Raw genomic sequence first — 21,147 nt, forward strand, 5'->3', positions numbered from 1 at the left:
TGGGGAAGGGCACAGGGGTTGGTAAAGCACAAACCAACCCCACAACAATTCCTGAGATGTCAGGAAAGCTCCCAGCCAAACCTTTGGAAATCAAATGGGATAAAATCCCAACAGGTTAATTTGAATAATTAATTATTGGGCTCCACCTTAACGAGCATCACTGGCTGGGATTTATCGTTTTCCTGGAGGATTTTCTGCCGTGATCCATCCTGTCCTGGGCTGCTCCCCCTTCCCAGGAGGGTTTGGGGAATGTTCCTGTTCTATTGGGGAGGGATACAGGAGAATCAGGGAGGGATCCAGGAATTTCAAGGAGGGACCCAAGAACATCAGGAAAGGATCCAGGAATATTGGGGAGGGATCCAGGGACATCAGGGAGGGATCCAGGGACATCAGGGAGGGATCAAGGAGAATCAGGGAGGGATCCAGGAACATTGGGGATGGATTCAGGGACATCAAGAAAGGATGCAGGGACATCAGGGAGGGATCCATGAGAATCAGGGAGGAATCCAGGGACATCAAGGAAAGATCCAAGAATGTCAGGAAAGCATCCAGGAGAAGCAAGGAGGGATCCAGGAACATTGGGGATCCAGGAGAATAGAGAGGGGTCCAGGAATAGTAGGGAGAGATCGAGGGACATCAGGGAGGGATCCAGGAACTGCAGGGAGGGATCCAGAGACATCAGAGGGGGATCCCCATTTTTGGGATGGTTTTTGGGGTGGTGTTTGGCATGGTTTTGGGATGGTTTTTGGCGTGGTTTTGAGATGGTTTTGGGGTGGTTTTTGGGGTGGTTTTGGGATGGTTTTGGGGTGGTGGTTGAGAATCAGGAAAGGATCCACCACTATCCATTTAACCCACTTGGAGATTCCTGTTCATTCCAAAGTATTGGAAGCTTTCTGCATGGACAAAGGTTAAAAGCAGAGTTTCCCTGGGGGTCAGGACTTCTCAGGACAGGCAGAGAAATATTTATTATATTAATACATATTTATTCATTTATTTATCTATAATTATTATGCATATTATATATTATATATATAATATCATTATTAATATAGAATACATGATTATATATTGTTATTGTATATAATATATAATATATATTACATATAAAACATATATAATATATAATTATATATTATGTATAATTATATATATAATATATTATATATATAATATATATTATATATTATGTATACATTCTATATGTTTTAGATAGTATATCTATTATGTACTATATATTATATATTATAATAATTAGTTTATTAATAATTAAATTATTAGAAATAAATAAATGAATAGAATAGAATAGAATAGACTAGAATAGAATAGATTTATTATATAAACAATACATAAAGCCCTGGGTTCCAGCAGGCTGAGAACGCCCCCAGCTCTCCTCACGTCCCGGGCCCCTCTCCGTGCGCGGCCACTTTAAACCCGCGCAGCCCACCGCAGGCCGGGGGTGGGGGGGGATTTGTCCTCCGCTCTGCTGCAGCGCGCAGCTGGTGCGGCCTCTCCACCCTTCCGCCCCTCTGCGGGTGGTACAGCCCACACGTGGAGCTGTGGGCAGGGGGCGTGGCCAGCGCGGCGGGCGGGACCGGAGCCCTCAGGGCGGCGCGGCCGCTGCCCCGGGACCGTCCCGGGAAAACCGGAGCGTCCGGAGCTCAGAGCCTCCAATGTGCAGAGAATTCCCGGTGTACGGAGAGTCCCCGATGTGTAGCGAGGGTCAGCGCGGGGGCGGCGCTGAGGGTTTAACAGCACGGGCGGCGCTGGCGCTGCCGGGACCTCGTGGCGCAACGGTAGCGCGTCTGACTCCAGATCAGAAGGCTGCGTGTTCGAATCACGTCGGGGTCAAGGCCCCGGTTGGGGCTACCTTTTCTACCGCGGGGAAAGAAAACCCTAAAAATTAAAAATTTGTGATGGAAGGGAATTGTCAGGCTTTGATTCAGGGGTTTTGAGGTGTTCAGGCTGCGATCCTGCAGATTTGGGGGCGAACACAGCGCCCCAGCTTCTGTGGGATCTCCTTGCATTTAATTTTTGCCCCCCTGAAAGAGGGCAGGGTGGGAAGAAATAATAAATATAATATAATAAATATAACGTAACATAACATAACATCACATCACATCACATCACATCACATAATATAATATATCAGTCATATCATATAATTAATGTAACATAACATAATACAATATAAAATAACCAAATAAATAAATAAAATTATTCTACATAATAATAATATATAATGTATAAATAATATATATTTATATAAAAAAATAAAAATACTTATCTCTATTTTTATATATCCATTTAGATTCAATATCGGAATTTAAATTGAATGTATTGGGCAGCAATTAATAAATATTTATTTCTTAATTAATAATTAATATTAATTTATTTATTAATACAATTTAATTTAATAAATTTAATTTAATTTTTGGGGGTCATTCCCTGCATCCCCTTCCTGGTCATAAATCCCAGAGTGGGGCAGAAAATCCCCTGGATTTATCCTGGAGTTTGGTTTGGGAATGAACCAAAAGGAAAAGGAGAAGGGCAGAGGGACTTTGCTCCTCAGGGTTAATCATTGATGGCAGAGAAAAGGGCCAGGAGCAGCTGGGCGGGAAAATCGATGTAAAAATCAGATTTTATGGGGTTTTCTAAGATTGAACAGTTGGGTGAAAAAGCTCTGGAGGTGTTTGGGGTGATTTTGGGATGTTTTTGGAGAGGTTTTGGGGTGATTTTTGTGATGGTTTTGGGGTGGTTTTTGTGTGGTGTTTGTGGTGGTTTTTGGGAGGTTTGGGGTGGTTTTGAGGTGGTTTTGGGATGGTTTTGAGGTGGTTTTGGGATGGTTGTGAGGTGGTTTTGGGATGGTTTTGAGGTGGTTTTTGGGGTACTTTTTGGGTGGTGTTTGGGGTGGGTTTTGCGATGGTTTTGGGAGGGTTTTAGGATGAGTTTTGGGATGGTTTTTGGGGTGGTTTTTGGGGTGGTGTTTGGGATAGTTTTGGGAGGGTTTTAGGGTGGTTTTTGGGGTGATTTTGGGAGGGTTTTAGGGTGGTGTTTGAGATGGTTTTGGGGTGGTTTTGGGATGGTTTTTGGCGTGGTTTTGAGACGGTTTTGGGGTGGTTTTTGGGACAGGTTTTAGAATGGTTTTGGGATGGTTTTGGGTGGTTTTGGGGTGGTTTTTGGGGAGGTTTTTGGGTGGTTTTGGGGATGGTTTTGATATGGTTTTGGGGTGGTTTTGGGGTGGTTTTTGGGACAGATTTCAGAATGGTTTTGGGATGGTTTTGTGGTGGGTTTTGGGGTGTTTCTGGGATGGTTTTGGGGGTTGTTTTTCCCTTTTTCCCTGTTTTTGCCCAGCTCCTGCCTGCCTGGAGCGCTGTCTCCCCGTGTTTGTCACTCGGGCGGGCACAGCTGGTGGAATTCTCCCCACGGGTGAAAATCTGATGGAGAAATCCCAGAGTTCTGGGCTCCTGTCTGCACGGATTAAGGCACTGCCTGCACTGAAAAATTCCTTAATTAACTCCTTAATTAACTGTCAGCTTGAAAAATCGCTGGGAAAAATTAGGGATCTCCCATCCCCTGCATTTTTCTCCTTGCTGGCACAACAAAATCCCTGTTTTCCCTCTTTAGCCACAAAAAAAAATGCATTTTCCCTCTTTACCTACAGCATTATTTTAAAAAATTATTATTAAAATTATATATAATATATTATTTTAGATTGTTATTAAAATTATTGCTGTTAGATTAATTAAATTAATTACTTTATATTAGCATCATTATTATCATTATTATCATTATTACTATTATTTCTTCAAGAAGAAAAGACCAACCAAAGCCCCTTTTTCTCCATTTCCCCAGCTGATTTTTCCTATTTCCCCTCCATTTTTCTTCCTCCTTCAGCTCTTTCCCCCTTTCCCATCCCAGGAAGGATTTTGGGATGGAATTGGCTCAGCCTGAGGTGCCACAGGTGAGAAAAAGGGAATTAAAGCCCGGAATTAAAACCTCCCTGGTGTCATCTGCAGGAATTCCTGCACCTCTCCTGCTGTTCCCATGGAAACAGATGTGGAATTGCAGGGATTTCATCGATTTTCAGGACTGTTAATAATTTATTTTTCCCTTTAACATCAACACTTCCTTTATCATTCCCAAGCAGGGTGAGGTAAATAAAAAATCTGCTTTTTATGAGGCAGCACCAAAAAAAAAAAAATAATAAGAAATCCTTGAAGGATTTTTCCACAAAGTTATTCTGCAGCACTTTGAGGAGAAAAAGATGATTTTAACAGCTTTGGAGAGAACCAGGTCAGGGAAGAAAAATCCTGGGATGGGTGGCAGGGTGGGAATGGGCTCCAAAGGGTCTAAAATCCCTCTCCTGTGAGCTCCTTGTGGGGTGCAGGGAGAGAAATTTTGGGAATCGGCTCCAAAGGATCCAAAATCCTGCTCCTCTGAGCTCCTCGTGGGGTGCAGGGAGAGAAATTTTGGGAATGGGCTCCAAAGGGTCTAAAATCCCTCTCCTGTGAGCTCCTTGTGGGATGTGGGAGCAGGATTTTGGGAATCAGCTCCAAAGGATCCAAAATCCTGCTCCTCTGAATTTGTGGGATGCAAGGAGCAGAATTTTGGGAATTGGCCCCAGAGGCTCCAACGTCCCTTTCCTCCAAGCTCCTTGTGGGATGCAGGGAGAGAAATTTTGGGAATCAGCTCCAAAGGATCCAAAATCCCACTCCTCTGAGCTCCTTGTGGGAGAAGAATTTTGGGAATCGGCTCCAAAGTGTCCAAAATCCCACTCCTGTGAGTTTGAGGGATGTGAGAGCAGAATTTTGGGAATTATCTCCAACATCCCAGTCCTCCGAGCTCCTTGTGGGATGTGGGAGCAGAATTTTGGGAATCAGCTCCAAAGGGTTCAGCATTCCTCTGCTCTGAGCTCCTGGTGGGGTGCAGGGAGAGAAATTTTGGGAATTGGCTCCAGAAGCTCCAACATCTCAGTCCCATGAGCTCCTCGTGGCAAACAGGGAAATAAATTTTGGGAATCAGCTCCAGAGGCTCCAAAATCCTGCTCCTCCAAGCTCCTTGTGGGATTTGGGAGCAGAATTTTGGGAATTGGCTCCAACATCCCAGTCCTCCAAGCTCCTTGTGGGATTTGGGAGCAGGATTTTGGGAATCAGCTCCAGAGGCTCCAAATTCCTGCTCCTCCAAGCTCCTTGTGAGATTTGGGAGCAGAATTTTGGGAATTGGCTCCAACATCCCTCTCCTGTGAGCTCCTTGTAGGATGCAGGGGAATAAATTTTGGGAATCAGCTCCAAAGGCTCCAACATCTCACTCCCATGAGCTCCTTTTGGGATACAGGGGAAGAAATTTTGGGAATCAGCTCCAGAGGCTCCAACGTCCTATTCCTCCAAATTTGTGGGATGTGGGGAGTAGAATTTTGGGAATTGGCTCCCAAGGCTCCCACACCCCACTCCTCCAAGTTCCTTGTGGGATGTGGGAGCAGAATTTTGGGAATCAGCTCCAAAGGCTCCAAAATCCTGCTCCTCCGAGCTCCTTGTGGGGTTTGGGAGCAGGATTTTGGGAATCAGCTCCAAAGGCTCCAAAATCCTGCTCCTCCAAATTTGTGGGATGTGAGGAGTAGAATTTTGGGAATTGGCTCCCAAGGCTCCCACACCCCACTCCTCCAAGTTCCTTGTGGGATTTGGGAGCTGAAGGGAGCAGAATTTTGGGGATCAGCTCCAGAGGCTTCAACATCCTGTTCCTCCAAATTTGTGGGATGTGGGGAGCAGAATTTTGGGAATCAGCTCCAGAGGCTCCAACATCCCTTTCCTCTGAGCTCCTTGTGGGAGCAGAATTTTGGGAATCAGCTCCAAAGGCTCCAACATCCTGCTCCTCCAAGCTCCTTGTGGGATTTGGGAGCAGGATTTTGGAAATCAGCTCCAGAGGCTCCAACATCCCTTTCCTCCAAGCTCCCTGTGGGATTTGGGAGCAGAATTTTGGGAATCAGCTCCAGAGGCTCCAACATCCCTTTCCTCCGAGCTCCCTGTGGGATTTGGGAGCAGAATTTTGGGGTTCTGCCGCCCCAGCTGCCCTTGCCGTGCCCATTTCCCCCATTTTGGGGTGACATCCACGGGATGGGCTCTTCCCTGGGATCCACCCATCCCTTCCCGGACAATCTCTGCCTCCTCTCAGCTCCGGCTTTCCCGATTTGTTTTTTTTTTTTTTGGCCAAAATTCCCCGGGCGATTCCTCCGGTGCCGCTTTAGGGCGGGGAGCGCGGCGGTTCCAGAACATCCTGTGCGAGCGTGGGGAGCCATAAAAGGCTCAGGGATGGATCGGGAACGCCGGGAATTCGCACGCACAGCCCCGAGGAGGAGCCCAGCTGGGGAAACCCTCCCCGCCCTGAGTGTCCTACATCTTCCAGAGGGGGAACAGCAGCGCCGCTGGATTTACGCGGATTTATTTTATTTATTTTATTATTTTTTTTTTTCCCCTCTCTCTCTTCCCACGCAGCAATTGCCAGCCCCGGCTGCTCCCGGCGCCGCTCGCAGCCCGGCGGGGAGTGGGAGGAAGGGGATGCTCGGAGGATTTGGGAAAATCCGGAGCATTTCCAGCCATGCTCCAGCGGAGCTGTGAGTATTCCTGAGAAACGCTGGGCAAGGAAGGAGGGAGGGAAGGGAATTCCTCACTCGAGGTCGTTTGGGGGGGGGGGGATGCTTTGGGACCCCAGGAACAGCCACAAACAAAGCTTGGAGTTTGTGTTTCCCTTCCAAAAATTGGGTGGGGAACGATAATTTTTCCCCCCCTTACTTTTTGTGGGAAAGGATGGGTTTTTCCCGTACTTTTTCCCCAAAAATTCCACATTTTCAGCTTTTCTCCTCCCAGCATCCCCAATCCCTTTTTCCAGCCTTTCTCCCAGACCAGGCCCGGCAGGGATGGGGTCGCTGTGACCTCCCCCAGCTGTGATCTGGCCCGAGCTCTCCCCATTCCCTCTGCAGCTGAAATAAAGAGAAAAAAGAGCTCTGGAAACACAACCTGAGAGACCCGAGGGCTTGGAAACGCCTTTCTGTGTTTGACCCGTGCAGCAGAGCAGCTGCTGGGGCACAGGGAGCTTTTGGGGGTGAGGAAGGGGATTTAGGATCCTGCTGGGAGCTGGGTGGGGAAGGGAGCCCCTTTGCCCTTGCAGGTGGGTTCTTGCTCTTGAATTAAATTAAATTACATTATTTAAATTGAATTCAAACTCCCGAGCTCAACTGTGACACGAGCAAACCTCACCTTGCTCTGCTGTTCTTTCAGCCCACTCAGGGTTTTTAATGAAGGCTGATTTGGGCTCTTTCAAAAAACGAAGCAGCTTTTGCCCCCGCCCCGGAGCTGTGGCACCCCTGACACGCTCCCGTGGGGGGATATTTCCTTCCACAGCCCCTGTCCCTCCCCTCAGGAGATCGCAGCCGGCAGGACGAGGCTGCAGAGGCTCCCGAGGGACCGGCAAGGGGGAAGGGGTGAAGCCTGGGGGAGGCCAGACCGGCCCCAGCCCCTCCCGCATCCCAAAGGATGCTCGGGATCGGGGGGTACAAAACAGCTCAGAGCGCCGCTCTGCTCCACACAATGAAATCTCTTCTCATCCCAGTGGTTTTTTGCTCTTTTTGCCGGGTTTTTTTCCAGGCAGAGGCGGGGATCCGGTGAGGTTTCGATGTTGTTGTTGTTGTTGTGGTGGTGTTCCGGTGGTTGTTACTATGGCGAGGGAGCTGAGGCGGCGGGGAGGTCAGGAATCCCCGGCTGATAATTCCGAGCCTGTTCCTTTCATTCCCAGCTGCCGCGGTTGGAGCAAAAGCACCAGGACCCGGCTGTTCCCAGCCCCTTTTCCCTCGGGACACGGCGGGGAGAGGAGGAATCTTTTTCCCGAAGTTTCCCCGGTGGATTTCTGTGCCCCGCTGAGGAGGGGCTGGGTGCGTCTGACCCGCTCCTGGTGCGAGTTTGGGGGCTCTGAGCATCACCCTGGCTCTGCCCCGCTCCCAAATGGGAGCAGATTTGGGTTCCAGCCCTTGGAATTTCGACCCTGGGGCAGCAAAACTTCCAAATCCTGGAGAGAAAAGAGATGGGAAGGGGAAGGAGCTGCTCTGACATCACCCCCTGTTCATCCCATGAATCCCTTGGAATTCCACCTGCCCGGCTCTGATAAATCCCAAATTATTGCAGGTCCATAAATGCCACACATCCAGGGGATCTCCAAAATGAGGGATTGGTTTTCCTTGGAGGGAATATCCAGGGAGAAATCCCACTGGAGCCCTGACTCCTCTCTGGGGGTGCTGCCCCTGCCCATCCATACTCCAAATCCACTTGGAAAAGACCCTGGAGGGTTTCTTAAACCAGGGAATTTCATCCTTTGCATCCTTAAACCAAGAAATTGCATCCTTTGCATCCTTAAACCAAGGATTTTCATCCTTTCCATCCTTAAACCAAGAAATTTCATCCTTTTCGTCCTTTAACCAAGGAATTTCATCCTTTGCATCCTTAAACCAAGGAACTTCATCCTTTTCATCCTTTAACCAAGGAATTTCATCCTTTGCATCCTCAAACCAAGGAATCTTATCCTTTGCATCCTTAAACCAAGGAACTTCATCCTTTCTGTCCTTAAACCAAGGGATTTCATCCTTTGCATCCTTAAACCAAGGAATTAAATCCTTTCTATCCTTAAACCAAGGGATTTCATCCTTTCCATCCTTTAACCAAGGAATTTCATCCTGCAGGGATAAGGAGTGGAGAGGGCTCGGCCCCAGCTCCGCAATTTCCTTCCTTTGGATTTCCAATGTCAATTAGTCTGGGATGATGAGGCGATAATTCCCTGGGTCTGGGAGGGGAATTTGGCCTCAGGAAACTCTGCCAGATCCCAGCACGGCGCTGGTGTCCCTTCTCGGTGACATCTAGGTGATTTTTGGAGAGCTGGAGGCGAAGGAATTCAGGAATTCAGCGTGTGAGCCTGACCTTGATTTCCTTTAAATAGCACGGGAGGGAAGAGGAGCAGAATCTCTGTGTGCCAAGGCAGCTGAATTCAGGCAGGGGTTTGCATTCCAGCAGAATTCCCGGCTCTTTGCTCCTTTATTCCCATGGAGGACCTGCCTGGAGAAATCCTCATCCCTCCCCAAGCGCTCTCTGCCTGCTGGGATGTCGAAAAGGAATTTTTAGGCCGTTTCAGGCAATTATTTCTGAGTTTTGGATGGAGAAATTGCCTGGCCCCAGCCAGGTTCTGCTGCTGGCAGGCACCGGGCTGGTGCTGGTTGTGTCTCATCCCAGCAGTTTGGAGTTGAAGGATTAGAGGTCAGGAATGTCTGAACGCAAATCCCTCGAGCTCCTGGAAACGGGAGCTGGCTCTGCTTTGCTAATTAGCCAGCCCAGGGTGAATTTATCCATGAAAATTCACCTGGAAAGGAAATCAATCATCCGAGGGAGCAGAACCCCGGATCTGCCAGGGCACAAATCCCGGGGATGCTGCTCAGGGAGGGCAGAGCAGTCTGGGCTGCTGCTCGCTGCTTTTTCCCTGGATTCTGGGAGGTTTGATGTGCTGCTGCTGCTGCTTTTCATCGTGGCTTCGTGTCCCTTTGTCCCCCTGGAGCCGGGAATTTCCAGGAATTGCCCCGGGAATTGTGGATGGGCCCACGGCAGCTCCTGCTGCTGGAGGGTGGCAGCCCGAGCAGGATTTCTCCGTTTATTTATTAATTCCTCACGCAATAAATGATGTTTCGTGTGCTCCTGAACATTTATTTGGGATGATAAATAATAATAAAAACAAACAGCCCTGCTCGGATTAATCGGATTTTATGGAGGCTCGGGGTTGGATGGGAAGGGTGCGAAGGGATTTTCCTCCCAGCGCTGCTTTTGTCCCTCTCCCTTCGCCCTCTCTCGCTAATTAAGCTCATCTGCATCGCGCTTAATGAAGGAGAGAGGAGATGGAGCAATGAGCGCGGGTTCCCAGCTCTCCGCCCCGGGATTGCAGAGCCGGGGGTTCGCATTCCTCGGGGTGGGGATGTGAGGAAGGCGAGGAGGAGGAACCCGGTGGGTGAGAGCAGGAAAGGTTCCCCAGCCGGCAGGAAAACAGGAGGGAGCAGAGCCTGGCTTGAAGTCACCTGGGGGCGGGGAAGCAGCAGAACAAACAGACTCCAACCTTCTCGCCTGGCTTGCTTTTTGTTTTTTCCTTTTTTTTTGTCTTTTGTTTTCCCACCTCTTCTTGTTTTGTTTTATTTTTAGGCTCGGTCTCTGCGTGAGCTGCTGAGGCGGCTCTGGAGCCGCAGGATTGATGGAGAGGCGCTGAAAGGTGGCGGTGACACAGGGGACAGGCGGGAGTGGCGCTCTGGGGGTGGCACAAGGGACAGGTGGCAGTGGGAGGGCAGCTCTGGTCCCGCTCTGCTCCTGCCAGGGCGGGGTTTGCACTCTGGGATTTTTCCCTCACTTCAGGAGGAACATTTTGGGGCTGGAGCGTGTCCAGGGAAGGGAATGGAGATGGGGATGGGTTTGGAGAGTCCTGAGGGAGCTGGGCAGGGGCTCAGCCTGGAGCAAAGGAGGCTCAGGGGGAATTTCTGGCTCTGCACAACTCCCTGCCAGGAGGGGACAGCCGGGGGGATTTGGGATCTTATCCCAGGGAACAGGGATAGGAGGAGAGGGAACGGCCTCAGGCTGGGCTGGGGAGGCTCAGGTTGGACACAGCAGGAATTTCCTCATGGAAAGGGCTGCCCAGGGGGGTTTGGGGGTGTCCAAGGAATTCTTGGAGGGGGCACTCAGTGGCAGAGCTTGGCCGATCCTGGCGAACTTTTCCACCCTCAACAATTCCGGAATTCTCTTTTTTTTCCCAGCACCAACCCCTTCCCGGCGGCCACCATGGAGCTGCCCAACACCAAGGACTTCCAGTGGAAGTCCCTGGCGCCGCTGCCCAGCCGCAGGGTTTACTCCACGCTGGTGGAGGCGGGCGGGCAGGTGTTCGCCGTGGGCGGCTGCGACGACAACGGCGTCGCCGTGGACTCCTTCGAGGTCTACTCGCCCGAGGCCGACCAGTGGGCAGCGCTGCCCGCCATGCCCACGGCCAGGGCCGGCGTGGCCGTCACCGTGCTGGGCAAGAGGATCATGGTGATCGGCGGCGTGGGCGCCAACCAGCTGCCGCTGAAGGTGGTGGAGATGTACAACACGGACGAGGGGCGCTGGAGGAAGCGCAGCTCGCTCCGCGAGGCCGCCATGGGCATCTCGGTGGCGGCCAAAGGCAAGTGTGGGAAAGAGGGAAAGTTTGGCAAGGAGGTTTCACAGGTGGCAGGAAGGTCTCTGAATGTAGAACTTGAGAGTGGAATAGAGGTGGAAATGGGTTTTGATATAGAAGAATAATAGGTTGTGGAAAGCTTCCCTGAGGTGGCCATGGGCATCGCGGTGGTGGCCAAAGACAAGTGTTGGGAAGTTGGAAAGATGGGAAAGTTTGGGAAGTTTCACAGGTGGAAGGAAGGTCTCAGAATGTAGAGCCTGAGGGCAGAATAGGGGTGGAAACAGGTTTGGATATAGAATAATGGATTGTGGAAAGCTTCCCCAAAGCGCAGCCCGCTCTGTGAGGCGGCCATGGGCATCTTGGTGGTGGCCAAAGGCAAGTGTGGGAAAGAGGGAAAGTTTGGGAAGTGTCACAGTTGGCAGGAAGGTCTCAGAATGTAGAAGTTGAGGGAGGAATAGAGATGGAAGGAGATTTTGATATAGAAGAATAATAGATTGTGGAAAGCTTCCCTGAGGTGGCCATGGGCATCTCAGAGGCGGCCAAAGGCAAGTGTTGGGAAGTTGGAAAGATGGGAAAATTTGGGAAGTTTCACAGGTGGCAGGAAGGTCTCAGAATGTAGAGCCTGAGGGCGGAATAGGGGTGGAAGCAGGTTTGGATATAGAATAATGGATTGTGTAAAGCTTCCCCAAAGCGCAGCCCGCTCCGTGAGGCGGCCATGGGCATCTCGGTGGTGGCCAAAGGCAAGTGTTTTCCATCTTTTCCAAAGATGAAAAGTTTGGCAAGGAAGTTTCACAGATGGCAGGATGATCTCTGAATGTAGAAGCTCAGGGTGGAGTAGAGGTGCAAGCAGGTTTTGGTGTAGAAGAATAATGGATTGTAGGACAATGGATTCCCTGAAGCGCAGCTCGCTCCGTGAGGTGGCCATGGGCATCTCCGTGGCGGCCAAAGGCAAGTGTGGGAAAGAGGGAAAGTTTGGGAGGTTTCACAGGTGGCAGGAAGGTCTCAGAATGTAGAAGTTAAGAGCAGGAAAGAGGTGGAAGCAGGTTTTGATATAGAATAATAGATTGTGGAAAGCTTCCCCAAGGATCCCCCTGATGGGGAGACTCCTAAAAACTTCTGTGCCAGGACCTCTAAAAAGTTCTGTGCATCTCGGTGGCGGCCAAAGGCAAGTGTGGGAAAGAGGGAAAGTTTGGGAAGTGTCACAGTTGGCAGGAAGGTCTCAGAATGTAGAAGTTGAGGGAGGAATAGAGATGGAAGGAGATTTTGATATAGAAGAATAATAGATTGTGGAAAGCTTCCCTGGGGTGGCCATGGGCATCTCAGAGGCAGCCAAAGGCAAGTGTTTCCCATCCAGATCACAGGTTAACACAGCAGGGGAGGGGCATTTCTCGTGCTTCCCTACAATAATTTATTATCCCAATAATTTCATGGGGTTTGGGGTTTTTTGCCCCATCCAGACTACAGGGTGTACGCAGCAGGCGGGATGGGCGCGGACCTGCGGCCCCACAACTTCCTGCAGCACTATGATGTGCTCAAGGACATCTGGGTGTCCCTGGCTGCCATGCCCACCCCCCGCTACGCGGCCACCTCCATCCTGAGGGGCACCAAGATCTACGTGCTGGGTAAGGAGCAGCCCTGCCTCCTCCTCTCCTGCTTCTCCTTCCTTCTCCATCCTTTCTCCTTCTTCTCTTTCCTTTTTCTTCCTTTCTCTTCCCTTTTCTTCTCCATCCTTCCCTTTCCTTTTCCTTCCTTTTCCTTCCTTTCTCCTTCCTTTCTTCTTCCTTTCTCCTTCCTTTTCCTTAATTTTTGTTCCTTTTTCTTCCTTGTCCTTCCTTCTCCTTCACATTTTTCCTTTTGCTTCCTTTTGCATCCTTTCTCTTCCTCCAATTCCCTCTCCTTTCCAATTCCCTCCCCATTTCAATTCCTTCTGCATTTCAACTCCCTCTCTTTCCACTTCCCTCCATTCCAATTCCCTCTCCATTTCAATACCCTCTCCTTTGCAATTCCCTCTCCTTTTCAACTCCCTCTCCATTTCAATTCACTCCACTTCAATTCCCTCCAATTCAATTCCCTCTCCATTTCAATTCCCTCTCCACTTCAATACCCTCCATTTCAATTCCCTCTCCATTTCAATTCCCTCTCCTTTCCCATTCCCTCTCCTTTCCAACTCCCTCCTTTCCAATTCCCTCTCCTTTCCAATTCCCTCTCCATTTCAATTCCCTCTCCATTTCAATTCCCTCTCCTCTCCAACTCCTCCTCCGTTTCAATTTCCCTTCCGTCCCAATTCCCTCTCCTCCCCAGGGGGAAGGCAATCCAAGTACGCCGTCAACGCCTTCGAGGTTTTCGACACGGACACGCGCTCCTGGAGCAGGTTCCCCAACATTCCCACCAAAAGAGCCTTCTCCAGCTTCGTGCCCACCGAGGAGAAGCTCTTCAGCCTCGGGGGGCTGCGCCAGGGCCGGCTCTACCGGCAGCCCAAGTTCATGAGGACCGTGGACGTCTTCGACCTGGAGCAAGGTGGGAGCTGGACCGGCCATGGACCTTCCCGAGGGGTTTGGGGACACTCAGGGATGGGTTTGGGGTTTGGGGTCACAGGGATGGGTTTGGGGTCACAGGGATGGGTTTGGGGTCACACAGGGCTGGGTCTGGGGTTTGGGGACACAGGGATGGGACTGGGGACGCAGGGATGGGTTTGGGGTCACACAGGGATGGGTTTGGGGTTTGGGGACACAGGGATGGGTTTTGGGTTTGGGGTCACACAGGGCTGGGTTTGGGGTCACAGGGATGGGTTTGGGGTCACAGGGATGGGTTTGGGGTTTGGGGTCATACAGAGCTGGGTTTGGGGTTTGGGGACACAGGGATGGGTTTGGGGACAAAGGGCTGGGTTTGGGATTTGGGGCACACAGGGCTGGGTTTGGGGAAACACAGGGATGGGTCTGGGGGTCACACAGGGCTGGGCTTGAGGACACAGGGCTGGGTGTGGGGTTTGGGGTCACAGGGATGGGTTTGGGGTCACACAGGGCTGGGTTTGGGGCTCTGCCACCCTTGCAGAGCACAGAGCCCCCATCTGCTGCTGCCTTGAGCTCAGCTTAGAGGACGATTTCCAGTCAGGATTACCGAGTGCAATGGGAAAACCTCAAAGGGAAAACCTCAATCCCAAGGCACCTGGATCCAACAGTGGGATAACAGGGGCCAAACCCAACCATCCCATGGGGTTTTATCTCCCCAAGGTGACGCAGCCAAACTGCCCTTCCAGAGGCAGGGGCTCAGAGGGGGTGGGTGCCTTTCCAGGGGTGGGTGATCCCCCAGCCCCGGCGTGTCCTGTCCTTCCAGGCGGGTGGATGAAGATGGAGCGCTCCTGCTACCTGAAGAAAAGACGAGCAGACTTCGTGGCCGGCTACCTGCGAGGCAGAGTTGTGGTGGCTGGGGGCCTGGGTGAGGCTCTGGGACTCTGGGAACCCTTTAGAAAGTTGTTGGAATTGTTGTCATCCCAAAAAAAACCAGGAGAAATCCCGGTGCTGGCTGGTGGGAGGGAGCAGGGAAAGCAAACCCCGTAAGGGGATGGGGTCAGAGCAGCCAAGAGAAGCTCGATGGTGCTTCCCAGATCATCCAGCGCCTCCTTCTGTGCTTCCAGGGAATCAGCCGAGCGTGCTGGAGTCGGCAGAGGCTTTCCACCCCGAGAAGAACAAGTGGGAGAGCCTGCCCCCCATGCCCACGCCGCGCTGCGCCTGCTCCAGCATCGTGCTGAGGGACTGCCTGCTGGCCGTGGGGGGCGTCAGCCAGGGGCTCAGCACGGCCGTGGAGGCCCTGTGCCTCTCTGACTCCTGATCTGAGTGGGGATCCCACCTGGAACAGGGCCCTGTGCCTCTCTGACTCCTGATCTGAGCCCACCTGAATGAGAATCCCACCTGGAACAGGGACCTGTGCCTCTCTGACTCCTGATCTGAGCCCACCTGAATGAGAATCCCACCTGGAACAGGGCCCTGTGCCTCTCTGACTCCTGATCCGAGCCCACCTGGAGGAGAATCCTACCTGGAACAGGGACCTGTGCCCCTCTGACTCCTGATCTGAGCCCACCTGAATGAGAATCCCACCTGGAACAGGGCCCTGTGCCTCTCTCATTCCTGACTGGAACCCATCTGAGGGGGGATTCCACCTAGAGCAGATCCCTGTGCCTGTCTGATTCCTGATTGGAACCCACCTGGAGGAGAATCCCACCTGGAACAGGTCCCTGTGTCTCTCTGAGCCCACCTGGAGGAGAATCCCACCTGGAGCAGGGCCCTGCCCCTGCCTGTCCCCAGTGGTGGCATTGGGGACAGCACTGGAAGCTCCCAGGACTGGGACAGGTGCATCCAACAGTGCTGGCAGCTCCTCCAGAAGCACATCCAGGGATTCTGGTGCCTCCCTTCCTGGCACTGGTGTCCATGAGGAACCCCCACACTGGCCAGGGGTCCCCTCCTGTCATTGTCACAGCTCCATGAGGACATCAGCTGGAGGAGCTGCTCCTCACAGCTCCATGGGGGTGGAACTGCTCCCCACAGCTCCATGGGGACACCCAGACAGAGGAACTGCTCCCCACATCTCCATGGGGACATCCAGCTGGAGGAACTGGTCCCTACAGCTCCATGGAGGAGGAACTGCTCCCCACAGCTCCATGGGGGTGGAACTTCTCCCCACAGCTCTATGGGGACATCAGTTGGGGGGATCTACTCCCCACAGCTCCATGAGGACATCCAGCCAGAGGAGCTGCTCCTCACATCTCCATGGGGACACCCAGTTCAAGGAACTGCTCCCCGTGGGAAGGAGTCTGGAGATCCCCGTGTGGGAATTGTGTCCCTGCAGCCAGCCCGGTCACAGGTGACATTGGGGCTCCCCAGAGGGGTCAGTGGTGGCTCAGGGGGGACAGTGGTGGTGTCCTCCTCCATCCTGCAAGTGCTTCCCTATGGATTTTCTCCCAGAGGAAGCTCCCAACCTGCAGCAGGATCCGGGATCGCTCTCTGCCTTCCCCTGCAATCCCGTGGCTGTTCCTTGGGGTTCCTGCAGGAGCTGGGGCCAGGGGCTGCTCCCGAGGGTGAATTCTGCTCTGGCTCCTCTCTGCTGGCACAGGACTGGCACAGGATTGGCACAGAACTGGCACAGGACTGGCACAGGACAGGCACAGGACTGGCACAAGACTGGCACAAGACTGGCACAGAACTGGCACAGAACTGGCACAGGACTGGCACAGAACTGGCACAGAACTGGCACAGGACTGGCACAGGACTGGCGCAGGATTGGCACAGGATTGGCACAGAACTGGTGCAGAACTGGCACAGAACTGGCACAGAACTGGCACAGAACTGGCGCAGGATTGGCACAGAACTGGCACAGGACTGGCACAGGACCGGCACAGGATTGGCACAGAACTGGCACAGGGTTGGCACAGTACTGGCACAGAACTGGCACAGGATTGGCACAGGATTGGCACAGAACTGGCACAGGATTGGCACAGGACTGGCACAGAACTGGCACAGAACTGGCACAGTCTCTGCCTTTGCCAGGTGCCAGGTGGGGATGGCCTCATCCCTGCCCTTTCCCGGGATGCTCCTGCAGGGAAATGGGATCCAGCAGGACACGGCCTCCCTGGGTTTGGCACAGCAGCTGCCGGAGATGTGACCTGAGCCCAGCTCGGTGGCTCGGGCACTCCTGGCTGTGCGTGCAGGGCGGGTTTGAGGATTTCAGCGGGTTTGGGTGGTTGGGTTTGGGCTCCTCCCAGAGCTGTCAACAGCAGATGGCATCCTTGAGGATCTGAGCGGGTTCGGGTGCTTTGGTTTGGGCTGGGTGAGCCCCAGGTCTCCTCCCAGCGCTGTGAACAGCAGATGGCATCCCTGGGCCGAGCTGCGGCCGCAGCAGCGCCTCCGGCAGCGCTGCCGCTGTCCTGGGCTGCCCTGCCCGGGGGGCGCTGGACCGGGGCAGCTCGAAAATCCCATTTCAGGTGCTGCAAGATCCAACAAATAACCTGGGTGCTGTGCGTCTCCTCCAGTATCTTATTCCCGTAGAAAGACACCCCCGAGGAACCCAAACACCTTCCAGGAGCTGGGACAGGCCTGGATTTGGGTCCAGGAGTTGGGACAAGGCAGGATTTGGGTCCAAGAGCTGGGACAGGCCTGGGTTTGGGTCCAAGAGCTGGGACAGGGCTGGGTTTGGGTCCAGGAGTTGGGACAGGGCTGGGTTTGGGTCCAAGAGCTGGGACAGGGCTGGGTTTGGGTCCAAGAGCTGGGACAGGCCTGGATTGGGGTCCAGGAGTTGGGACAGGGCAGGATTTGGGTCCAAGAGCTGGGACAGGCCTGGATTTGGGTCCAGGAGTTGGGACAGGGCAGGATTTGGGTCCAGGAGCTGGGAAAGGCCTGGATTTGGGTCCAGGAGTTGGGACAGGGCAGGATTTGGGTCCAAGAGCTGGGACAGGCCTGGATTTGGGTCCAGGAGTTGGGACAAGGCAGGATTTGGGTCCAAGAGCTGGGACAGGCCTGGGTTTGGGTCCAAGAGCTGGGACAGGGCTGGATTTGGGTCCAGGAGTTGGGACAGGGCTGGGTTTGGGTCCAAGAGCTGGGACAGGGCTGGGTTTGGGTCCAAGAGCTGGGACAGGCCTGGATTGGGGTCCAGGAGTTGGGACAGGGCAGGATTTGGGTCCAAGAGCTGGGACAGGCCTGGATTTGGGTCCAGGAGTTGGGACAGGGCAGGATTTGGGTCCAGGAGCTGGGACAGGGCTGGGTTTGGGTCCAGGAGTTGGGACAGGGCAGGATTTGGGTCCAGGAGCTGGGACAGGGCAGGATTTGGGTCCAAGAGCTGGGACAGGGCTGGGTTTGGGTCCAAGAGCTGCGACAGGGCTGGGTTTGGGTCCAGGAGTTGGGACAGGGCAGGATTTGGGTCCAGGAGCTGGGACAGGGCAGGATTTGGGTCCAAGAGCTGGGACAGGGCTGGGTTTGGGTCCAGGAGTTGGGACAGGGCTGGGTTTGGGTCCAAGAGCTGGGACAGGCCTGGGTTTGGGTCCAGGAGTTGGGACAGGGCTGGATTTGGGTCCAGGAGCTGGGACAGGGCTCGATTTGGGTTCGAAGAGTCCCTGATGCTGCTGCCCAGGAAATGCCTCCAGGGCTGCAGCTCCCCGAGCTCTGCAGTGAATCCCTTGGGATGAGAGTGCCCTGGGGCTCCTTTCCCTGGATAAATGTTGGTTTTGTCACCAGCCTGGCCCTGGGGGGGGCTGCAGGAAGCCCTGGGATGGTCCCTCTGCCCCCAGGACCCTCCGTGCCCCCTCCTTTATCCCAACCCAGCCGAGCATTTGGATTTTCCAGCGACAAAAAAATCCCGGAGCGGCCCCGGCCGTGTCCTCGCCTGAACTCCCCACGCTCGGAGTTTACTGAGAGGCTTTTCAGCCCTGGTGGCTGCTCCAGCACTGAGGGCCGAGCTGGCCCTGCTGCCAAAAATCCTCATTTATCGTCCCCGAGCAGACTCTGTCTGTTCAAACAGGAAACTTCCTCAAGGAGCAGCCTCCAAAGGATGGGGTGGAGCAGAAATGATTCCTGCACCTTGCCATGGGCTCAGGACACGCAGCTGGGCTGGCCCTGGCTGGTGGGGACAATATTTTTGGGGGTCAGCACTGCTTTTTGGGGTCAGTGCTGCTTTTTTGGGGTCAGTTTGTGGTGGCAGCTCCCAAAAGGAGCCCGATGCGGGCTTGTGGGAGTGCTGCTCAGCTTCAGCTGGGAATTCCTCTCTGGAGAGCTGGGAATTGAGCTCTGGGATCTCCTCCATTGCTGCCATCCTCATCCCTGGGGTGTCCCCAACCCTGTGGGGCCACCAGCAGCAGAGTCACCCCCGGCTGTTCCCATTCCTGGGAATGTGCTGGCACTGGAGCGGATGTGGAGTCACCATCCTGAGAGACAGACGCTTCCTGCTTGGAAAATAAAAGCTCCAGCTTTTTTTGTGGGTTTCTGTGGGCTTTTTGTGGGTTTTTTATGGGTTATTTTTGAGGGGAATTTTTCTTCTTTTTCCTCAAAATGCCTCAGGGTTTCTGCAGCCCCATGTGCTGTGACACCCCCAGTGCCCAGGAGGGTGACAGGGACACCTGGGGGTGGATTTGTGGTAAAGGGAGCCTTGGAGGGGTGGATTTGTGGAAAAATTGGGATGGAGGGATCCATGGATGGATGGAGGAATGGAGGAATGGATGGATGGATGGATGATGGATGGATGGAGGATGGATGGATGGATGATGAGGGATGGATGGATGAGGGATGGATGGATGGATGGATGGATGGATGGATGATGGATGGATGGATGGATGGATGGATGGATGGATGGATGATGGATGGATGATGGATGGATGATGGACGGAGGATGGATGGATGATGGATGGATGGATGGATGGATGATGGATGGATGATGGATGGATCCATGGATGGATGGATGATGGATGATGGATGGATGGATGGATGGATGGATGGATGGATGATGGATGGATGGATGGATGGATGGATGATGGATGGATGGATGGATGGATGGATGATGGATGGATGGATGATGGATGGATGGAGGGATGGATGGGGATGATGGATGGATCCCTGGATGGATGAATCCACGCATGGATCCATAGATGGACGATGGATGGATCCATGGATGGATGGATGGATGGATGGACGGATGATGGATGGATCCATGGATCAATGATAGATGGATGGAGGGATGGATCCATGGATGGATGATGGATGGACGGACAGATGGAACCCCCAGCTGCACTCCTGGGGTGGCCTCTGCTGCTCTCACCATCCCTGAAAGGCCATAAATGACTTTTCCACAGGCTCCCATTGGCGCTGATGAGTTTCCCTTCTCCTGCTGATGGATGGGGAGGATCAGAGCATTCCCGGCTTTCTCCGGGGTTTTCAGAGGGAAAATGGGTTCCACACCTGCCAGAGCATCCCCGGCAGCAGGTGAGGAATGCTGGGGCTCAGGGCCACGATGAACGAGGGGTGAGCATTCAGCTTTTTGTTGTCTCTGGCATTTTAATGACTCTTCCTTTCCCTGTGGGAGGTCTCCCTCCTCCGAGGGAATTTCTTTCCTGATGTTTATTCCTTTCCCTGTCCACAAACAGAGCTTGTGCCCACCCAGACCCGAGGCAGAACCACTGCTTTTGGCCGGGATGTGGAAGTTTGCAGAGCCAGGATAACGCTGAAATTTATTTTAATGTAATAAACGAATTAATACAAATTTCGCAGCCTGCAAACAGACGGAGCTGTGACCGAGCACCAAGCTGAGCTCGGAGCAGGTTTCTCTGACACGGAGCCAAATTCCTGGCTGGATTTCGGGCTGGTTTTAGTGGACACGCAGCGGGACAAGCCCGGTTTGGGATTTCCAGGGGAATTTCGGTGGATTTCCCCCAGCGGAGAAAGCGGCGGGCGCTGCCACAATGGGGGATCCTTATCAGCGGATTCCAGCGGGCTCCCTCCGCGTCCCTTGGCATTTCCATGAAAATGGGAAAGGCTTCCTGAGGAAAAAAACATCCCCCAGCCTCCCTCCCTCCCACAGCAGCACAGAATCCTCTGGATTCTGGGAGGAATTTATCCGCTGGAAACAGAAACTCCGCGGGGCCTTTGCACAACGCGGGGAATCCTCGGGAAAAGCATCCCGAGAAACCCACCGGGACCCCAAACACGGGGCCGGAGAGATCCTGTTAAAAACGGGACCAGACTCCTGGTACTAAAAGTGATTTCAGCGTTTATTTAATTATTTTATTTATTAAAAGTGGTTTCAGCATCTATTTATTTATTTTATTTATTAAAAGTGGTTTCAGCATTTATTTATTTATTTATTGTATTTATTAAAAGTGATTTCAATATTTATTCTAATAAAAAGGAAAGTCCAAAGCAAGGGGTGCTAAAAGTGATTTCAGCATTTATTTATTTATTT

General features: G+C 52.7%; 1 protein-coding gene and 1 non-coding gene across 6 annotated transcripts; both read left to right on the top strand.

Annotated features, from left to right (window-relative positions):
- The first annotated feature begins 1,776 nt into the window (after positions 1-1,776).
- Positions 1,777-1,848, top strand: TRNAW-CCA (transfer RNA tryptophan (anticodon CCA)). The gene has a single exon. It is a non-coding gene; the product is annotated as a tRNA-Trp (tRNA).
- Positions 1,849-6,283: 4,435 nt separating this feature from the next.
- KLHDC8A (kelch domain containing 8A) lies at positions 6,284-21,124 on the top strand. Of its 5 annotated transcripts, none has more exons than XM_071450502.1 (9): positions 6,291-6,607; positions 10,218-10,284; positions 10,820-11,220; positions 12,672-12,836; positions 13,516-13,731; positions 14,548-14,649; positions 14,849-15,021; positions 15,136-17,298; positions 17,749-21,124. In XM_071450502.1, the coding sequence occupies exons 3-8, from the start codon at positions 10,845-10,847 to the stop codon at positions 15,154-15,156; spliced, it is 1,053 nt and encodes a 350-aa protein (XP_071306603.1). In that variant the 5' UTR covers positions 6,291-6,607; positions 10,218-10,284; positions 10,820-10,844; the 3' UTR covers positions 15,157-17,298; positions 17,749-21,124. The 5 variants fall into 5 exon arrangements, with proteins under 5 accessions (XP_071306605.1, XP_071306603.1, XP_071306602.1 ...); XM_071450501.1 differs by having other exon boundaries at positions 6,292-6,607; positions 14,849-15,095; positions 15,168-17,298; XM_071450503.1 differs by having other exon boundaries at positions 6,292-6,607; positions 14,849-15,095; positions 15,292-17,298.
- Positions 21,125-21,147: the final 23 nt, after the last annotated feature.

The sequence above is a fragment of the Agelaius tricolor genome, unplaced genomic scaffold (genome assembly GCF_023055355.1).
Source record: "Agelaius tricolor isolate 1412-34295 unplaced genomic scaffold, bAgeTri1.0.p SCAF_30, whole genome shotgun sequence".
In the NCBI taxonomy this organism is placed as follows: Eukaryota; Metazoa; Chordata; class Aves; order Passeriformes; family Icteridae; genus Agelaius; species Agelaius tricolor.

What these genes read in the sequence shown, in the direction of transcription:
- KLHDC8A (XM_071450502.1), top strand. Translation starts at nt 10,845, where the DNA reads ATGGAGCTGCCCAACACCAAGGACTTCCAGTGGAAGTCCCTGGCGCCG. An exon ending in CACCAAGATCTACGTGCTGG is followed by an intron (nt 12,837 to 13,515) that starts GTAAGGAGCAGC and finishes TCTCCTCCCCAG; the next exon opens with GGGGAAGGCAATCCAAGTAC. An exon ending in CGTCTTCGACCTGGAGCAAG is followed by an intron (nt 13,732 to 14,547) that starts GTGGGAGCTGGA and finishes CTGTCCTTCCAG; the next exon opens with GCGGGTGGATGAAGATGGAG.